Source organism: Gadus macrocephalus, chromosome 16 (genome assembly GCF_031168955.1).
Source record: "Gadus macrocephalus chromosome 16, ASM3116895v1".
Classification (NCBI taxonomy): Eukaryota; Metazoa; Chordata; class Actinopteri; order Gadiformes; family Gadidae; genus Gadus; species Gadus macrocephalus.
In genome coordinates this window covers 1,040,844-1,048,781 of record NC_082397.1, presented here as the reverse complement: position 1 = coordinate 1,048,781, position 7,938 = coordinate 1,040,844, and the positions used below count along the sequence as shown (strand labels likewise).

Here is a 7,938-nt window from a genome sequence, read left to right as displayed (position 1 = left end):
CTCACTAGGTCTCTTTACTTTGCTGTGTTGCACTACTTCACTGTTCAAAACACCCTGCATTATTCCACCCTATTATTTATACTATAGCCTACTGTAGGCTATTCTGTTATCGTACGCCACAATACTGTAACTCCCCAACACCCATCTATGCGGCTCTATACTGTAGGCCTACGTGTATGTGTGTATATATTGTAGTACATATCGTACTACCTGCATTCTCTGTTATCTTACTGCACCCGTTTAATTTCTAACTTATATTGCACTATATGAAAATTCATGTTATACTGCACCTTTCCACATCGCCAAATACGTTTCATTGTCTCTGTACTTGTACTCTGCACAACGACAATAAAGTTGAATCTAATCTAATGTAAACACGGACTACGTGACCGAGATCACTTCACGGAAACGAAACTCAAACCGGCGGTCCGGAAGGGAGGGTTCCTCAAGGACCTCAGGCCAGCGGTCCGGGGTCAGACCAGCGGAGCGTCAGACCAGCATTCCGACTAGTCCAGCGTCAGACAGACCATTGGAGGGTCAGACCAGCGGAGCGTCAGACCAGTGGTCGGACCAGTGGAGCGTCACGGTTCCTCAAGAAACGAGCTTCTCCTAGACAGGTTGGTTCGGTTATTTCTTTTACTAAGGCTAGGTGTCCTTCTCCGGGCTTTTCTGTCTCAATGTCTGCCTAAACTCTTGAAAGATCTTTGTAGCTGCGATTTGTCCTCAATGAAACATAACTGGAATGTAAAGAAATTAAACTAAGCAACGTAATCAAAATAGCCACTGAGGTACCAGGGGGACCAATATGAACGGGGGGAGGGGGAAATAACTAAAGAGGACCGACAACGCCACCTGGGGAATTATGCCGCGTTTCCACTGCAGGGTGCGGAACGGATCGGTTCGCAAAGGTGCGGGAGGGAGGGGGCGGTATAGCCCGGCTCAGTTCCGAGGTCGCGTTTCCACCGCCGACAGTACCCTTTAAGGTAGGCCGGATGTCGATCGCCGCGGCAGCTCCGTAAACATCGTAAAAAACGTCTTCCTCCCCAAGAATGCAGACTAACGTCTCCACCTCCTTGTTCACCCAAGCAAGCGTTTTACGCGACCTGTTAATTGTAAAGAATAATACCTCGAGGCTACTGTTTGTTTTTATCCCCACGTCGCCCGGAAGTGATGATTCTGTCGACCAATCAGCGGAGGGTGTGTAGCTAGAATTTCCCGGGACCCTTTCAGGTGTCTCAGTACCCCAACGGAGGAGTACTGAAGACGAGGGCAAAACGAGTACGGCTCAGTCCGGGTCACGCCCACTTTTGGCTGTGAAAACGCAACCCGTACCGCACCTTTGCGAACCGATCCGTTCTGCACCCTGCAGTGAAAACGCGGCATTACACCCCAGGAAATATAGAACAAAGAAAATTCAACTATGATATTACAGAAATAATAAGGACACAGGTTCAAGAACTAAAGAGGCAGAGACAATAAATATACTAACCGTTTCTTTTATTACAATAATAATAATAACTAAATAAAGAAAACTGGAGCAAAACCAAACCAAACAGCAAAACAGGGGTTAAAGTGTAATTCCGGCGCAAATTGAACCCAGGATCTTTGTTTTGGCATTAAAACCCATCAAATAAGCCTCCCAGATACCTTTTTCATTGAAAATCGAGTACTATAGTTTGCCGGGCGCAATGTTTGGCGTCCATGTTGTTGACTTGGGGCATAGTGTTTCGCTTCTAAATCCGCATTTTTGAACCACTAAATAGCACCAAACCTCTGCAGTAGCATGACTAGGGTCCCTACACATAAAACGAAGCACAAACAACTTAGTTTGCAAACCCGGAGTTTATTTAAAAAGACAGTTTAACAAGCATTACCGGGAGGTCCGTGTTTACAGGAAGTCCACACAAGTCGATTGCCGAATGCGCCGGAGTTCAGTTCAAGGAGGAAAGTTTTGGAATTTATAATTTATCTAATATATATTTATAAATAATATATAGCAAGTGTTGACACGTAAATTAAAGGAATTGCATATGTAAGTTACAGTTACAAAATAATTGTTCGCTACAATCAAGCATGGCACGTTGTTGACGGAAGACGCACCGCACACGTGATTGACGCATAGAGTGAAGGACAGCTCAAGCACCGGAGAAGACGACCCATCCACAGCTTGAAGTCAAGAGAGATGGTTCGTGTTTGCGTCAAGAAACAAAGTTATAAGCCCTAACTTCATTCGAGGAAGTGAAAGATGATCTTGTGAGTTGTCCAGGTAGGTTAACCTCGATTTATTGTGTATAAGGATTTGTGGTGGGAATTTACGGACCACGTCAATCGTTTTCTGCGTCAACCGGGTAGAATAAAGTCATCAGAACGTTTAACAATTGCGGTCATATTTGTGTGAAAACGGTACAAGACCATACAACAAACAATAAAACAAACGTTGCAAGGAGAAGTCCATTATCAGCTTCCACTGATATAGATTACCATTTTATTAACCAAATGGTAAGGTAGTAGGCCTATTGGGGGGCAATGCTGTCTTGGCAATGTGAATTCCTGGCTTTAGCCAATGCAATGGAGTTCTCCTTGCAACGTTTGTTTAATTGTTTGTTGTATGGTCTTGTACCGTTTTCACACAAATATGACCGCAATTGTTAAACGTTCTGATGACTTTATTCTACCCGGTTGACGCAGAAAACGATTGACGTGGTCCGTAAATAATAATAATACATTTAATTTAGAGGCGCCTTTCAAGACACCCAAGGTCAATTCCCACCACAAATCCTTATGCACAATAAATCGAGGTTAACCTACCTGGACAACTCACAAGATCATCTTTCACTTCCTCGAATGAAGTTAGGGCTTATAACTTTGTTTCTTGACGCAAACACGAACCATCTCTCTCTTGACTTCAAGCTGTGGATGGGTCGTCTTCTCCGGTGCTTGAGCTGTCCTTCACTCTATGCGTCAATCACGTGTGCAGTGCGTCTGCCGTCAACAACGTGCCATGCTTGATTGTAGCGAACAATTATTTTGTAACTGTAACTTACATATGCAATTCCTTTAATTTACGTGTCAACACTTGCTATATATTATTTATAAATATATATTATATAAATTATAAATTCCAAAACTTTCCTCCTTGAACTGAACTCCGGCGCATTCGGCAATCGACTTCTGTGGACTTCCTGTAAACACGGACCTCCCGGTAATGCTTGTTAAACTGTCTTTTTAAATAAACTCCGGGTTTGCAAACTAAGTTGTTTGTGCTTCGTTTTATGTGTAGGGACCCTAGTCATGCTACTGCAGAGGTTTGGTGCTATTTAGTGGTTAAAAAATGCGGATTTAGAAGCGAAACACTATGCCCCAAGTCAACAACATGGACGCCAAACATTGCGCCCGGCAAACTATAATACTCGATTTTCAATGAAAAGGGTATCTGGGAGGCTTATTTGATGGGTTTTAATGCCAAAACAAACATCCTGGGTTCAATTTACGCCGGAATTACACTTTAAGTAACCCAGCAACCTAATGGTCAAACAATGAAACAGAAAAAGGGGAAATAACACAAAAGCAAACTGAACTAAAGCAATCAAAACAAAATAGCAAAACAGAACCAAAACCAAAACAGAACCAAACCAAAACAGAACAGCACAGCTAAAACAGAACTAAATCCGTAGCAGGGGATCCTAAAAAACAAGAGACACTAATTAATAAAAGTTCAAATGGGAACTCAAAACTGTTACAAAACGGGGACCCTACTCTCCACCCTAGGAGGTAACCAACAGAGGCTGAGTTCAGCCATCTTGGCCTTTTTATCTTGCACCTGGGAGCAGGGGGAGGAGCTAAGATGGGGTTGCATTCGCAACCCCTACTGAGGTTCACTACACAAGCAAACAAAACAAATGTGCAACAGTGTGAACTTGCTGCCTCATCTCCTTTGTCTCTCTGGTACATTTGGTAAAAAAACATGACCCTTCCCAGTGCCTGTCTTACCTATTCCCTCCTACCTCTATATATAGGTTGGACACCCGGTGCGCCACAGCCGCCCAATCATTTCAATTAACTTTAATTCATTATACAAACAAGAAAATAAACATAAAATCATCAAATTATTTTATATTAAGCAAACAAACTAAATAAATGTTTTATAATTAAATCTTACAACTGAAAAGCTCCAACATTCTTCTTTCTTTTATTTGTCCAAGTCTTCCAAAGGGTCACAGCTGGTTTTCCAGTAAGGGCTGTTCCTTCAGCTGGTGTTTGTCAGAAGTTTGCCAGATGTTTTCAACAGGTTGTCAGGTTGAAAAACCTTTTAATAAAGCAATAAGAAAATAGAAAGTAAATAAACATTATCGACCTACTGTCAAAATTATCAGCAATTTCATGCTATACATATTTTCGTATTCCTCACATTTGTCCCCTTTTCATCCCAACAAATCCAAATAAACAAATAAACCCAAACGAGGGAAATTGTTTACAAACCAATGGTGTCCATGCCATCGGCTCTACATTGATGCACACCCAGTTGTAGTTTTTAGTTTTCTACTTTGTCTTGCTTCAACATACTTCAGACAAAGCCGGCGAACCCCGACGCCTGAATCAATTAAATCACCCTCGACCCAGGTGACCTCCTCTGCTCAGTGCTGCCCTCTGGTGCGACATTCACAGTCACTTATATTAATTATATTTACATTGACATTTAGGAAGTTAAGCAGACGCTTTTATACCAAGCGACATACAATAAGTACATTTGTCAGACGAAGGTGAAACAACAATATAGTTGCAGTAGTCGAGGCAGGAGAAGCCGAGCACTTGGACCAAAGGCTGAGCTGCTTGCCTCGTGAGGAAGGGCCGGATCCTGCAGAGGTTGTGGAGGGCAAATCTTCAGGATCGTGCCACCGCGGTGATGTTTGCGGTGCAGCACAACTGATACAAGTCCAGTACCTCACAGAGGATTCTTGCGGTTGGTGATGGAGATAATGCAATGTCCACAACAATGACCAGTAGGTCCATGTGAGGGCAGTCTATCCCTGGCATAAGGAGGAGCTCAGTCTTGTTGAGGTTAAGCTTCAGGTGATGGGTAGTCGTTCCAAGTGCTGACATCTGCCAGACATTCTGAGATGCTGGTTGAAATCAGGGGTTTGCCAGAGATGGGAAAGAGAGGAATAACCCAGCTCGTCAGCGTAGCATTGTTAGGAAAAACAGTGTGATTTGATTACAGAGCCCAGGATTCTTGTATATAGGGAGAACAGAAGGGGCTCCAGTACAGAGCCTTGAGGGACACCAGTGTCAAGAGTGCAGGCTTTGGACTAATAGCCATTAAATGTGACCTGATAGGTGCGATTCGTCAGGTAGGACGAACCAGGATAGCGCAGAGTCAGCAAGGCAGAGTTTAGCCAGAGTGGCGAGGAGGATCTGGTGGTTCACTGTGTCAAATGCCGCAGAGAGGTTGAGGACAATGTATACCGATGGGAGAGACGAGGCTCTGGGAGCATGGAGTGGCTCATTCACCACGAGAAGAGCTGTCTCAGTCGAGTGTGCGGTCGTGAAGCCGGACTGCTGAGGGTCAAGCAGATTGTTGTGTGAGAGATAGGAGGACAGTTGGTTAGAGGTTGCACATTCCAGTGTTTTAGAAATGAATGAGAGAAGAGATAACGGTCTGTAGTTCTGGATGTTGGAGGTGCGGCTTGATTCTGGCAGCCCTGAAGGACCCTGATAAAAGGCCTGGAGTGAGGGAGGAGTTGATGAGGGTGGTGAGGAATGGCAGGATGTTGATCGAGACGTTCTGAAGGAGTGAGGAGGGGTGGGGGCAATGAATTTTCCTCTCAGACTTTTGACCTCTGTCCTTACTGCAATGGCTAGCATTCAATCGGTTGAAAAGTGGTTTACTAACAAAAGGTTGATTGTAAGGTGTCTCTTGACTCTCTTCTACTGGTGAAGAAAGTTGATTCATCTCCAGTACCTGTAGAGCATTAGCCTGAGGATATGCTGCCTTGTTGACATATCTCCCCTGTCCTCCTCCCTCACCCCTTCTACTCCAGTCATGTCTTCCCCCACGGGTGTGTCTGAGGACCAGCTCCAGTGTCCAATCTGTTTCCAGGTCTTCACTGAGCCCGTCTCCACGCCATGTGGTCATAACTTCTGCAAGGCCTGCATAGTCCGCTTCTGGACCGACCAGACGGCGCCGTGCTGCCCGTGCTGCCGGCAGCCCTGCAGACCCTCGGAGATCAGGGTGAACACCGGCCTGCGGGACATCGTGGAGCGCTTCATCAGCACCCGAGAGGAGGAGGGCTCCGTCGCCCTGCCAGGGCAGGTGCCTTGCGACGTCTGCCCGGGCTCCAAGCTCAGGGCCCTGAAGACCTGCATGGTGTGTCTGGTGTCCTACTGCCTCCGCCACCTGGAGCCGCACCGCAGGGTGCCCGGCCTCATGAGGCACCAGCTGCAGGAGCCGCTGCAGAACCTGGCCGGCCGCGTGTGCCAGAAGCACAACAAGGTGCTGGAGGTGTTCTGCAGGGAGGAGCAGGTGTGTGTGTGCGTCCTGTGTATGAAGGAGGAACACCTGACCCACCAGACCGTCTCCCTGGAGGAGGAGGCTGCAGAGAGGAGGACTGGTCTAGGTGTCAGGGCGCTCCAGATGAAGGAGCAGGTGAAACATAAAGCCTCTGAGATTCAAGACGCAAAGAAGTGTGTGGAGGACAGGAGGAGGGAGGTGGAGCTGGACACGCAGGAGAGCGTGGCGGCTCTTAAAGGTCTTGCTACGTATGCTCAGGCCCACATGGAGCAGATGCTCGGAGTGATGAAGGAGAGGCAGAAGTCAGAGGAGGCGAAGGCTACACATCATCTCAGAAAGCTCCACTTGGAGCTAGCAGAGGCCCACCAGAAGAGCAAGGAGATGGAGGAGCTCTGCCAGACCAAGGATCCCCTCCTCCTCCTCGACGGCTCCTCCTCCTCCGGGCCCCTCCCCGCCCCCCCGGCTCCCGGGGGCCCCACCGGGGGCGCCGTCCGGCAGCAGCCGCTGTGCGCGGCGGAGGTGAAGGCGTTGGTGCAGAGCGTGGAGGAGACTCTGAGCAGGGAGATGCAGAGGGTCCTGGCTGGGGAGGAGGACGAGCTGAAGGCCCAGCAGCGCCACTGGGTGGAGGTGGACCTGGACGCTGACACCGCCCACCCCGGCTTGGTCCTCTCCCAAGATAAGAAAGGAGTGAAGGACAGAGGGCCGCTGACACAAGACCCTCTCCCCAAAAACCCCAAGAGGTTTGACTTCCACCACTGGGTTCTGGCCAAGAAGGGCTTCTCATCGGGGCGTTTCTACTTCCAGGTGGAGGTCAGGCGTCAGACGGGATGGGAGGTGGGGGTGGTCAGAGAGTCCATCCAGAGGAAGGGTCCCTGTATGAACCTCGGGCCCGAGCAGGGCGTCTGGACCCTTGGTCTCTATGATGGGCAGTACCGGGTCAACACCGGCCACCCCGCGCCCTCCCACCTTCTGGGGCACCGGCCCCAGGAGGTGGGGGTGTCTGTGGACTACGAAGGGGGCTGCGTCTCCTTCTACGACGTGGACTCCAGGACCCTGATGTACTGCTTCAGCGGCTGCTGCTTCAACGCCTCACGGTTCAGCAAGCTCCCCTACTACTACTACAACAGAACCAACATCCTCCCCTTCTTCCGGCCCAGTGACAGACCTGGCGATGGCTTTCTGACCATTAGTCCCGTCCACCAGCGCTGAGGTTCAGGTGTGTGAGAAGCACAGGGTAGAGGGGGCCGTCAACCCCCTGCCCAGCGGGTCCCATCCCCACGGTGTGGGTCGTACAGGACTTCTCCTCCAGTGCTGTGTTCCAATATCCATACTTCCATGACACTCAAGCGTAGTACACTTTCCGCACTCACTAAGTGCGCTAATTTTCAGATATCAGTGTTGTTCCAAATCTAATACTCCGTGGTGCACTA

General features: G+C 48.2%; 2 protein-coding genes across 2 annotated transcripts in view; both read left to right on the top strand.

Annotated features, from left to right (window-relative positions):
• relb (v-rel avian reticuloendotheliosis viral oncogene homolog B) overlaps window positions 1-7,938 on the top strand; it is a 139,746-nt gene that overhangs the window by 122,808 nt on the left and 9,000 nt on the right. The gene's annotated exons all lie outside the window — the stretch shown is intronic.
• On the top strand, window positions 476-7,888 carry LOC132474068 (E3 ubiquitin-protein ligase TRIM7-like). Its single transcript, XM_060074493.1, has 2 exons — window positions 476-617; window positions 6,039-7,888. Exon 2 carries the CDS (start codon window positions 6,041-6,043, stop codon window positions 7,715-7,717), a length of 1,677 nt encoding a protein of 558 aa, XP_059930476.1. The 5' UTR covers window positions 476-617; window positions 6,039-6,040; the 3' UTR covers window positions 7,718-7,888.

Coding starts and splice junctions, on each gene's coding strand:
- LOC132474068 (XM_060074493.1), top strand. CDS start 6,041: ATGTCTTCCCCCACGGGTGTGTCTGAGGACCAGCTCCAGTGTCCAATC.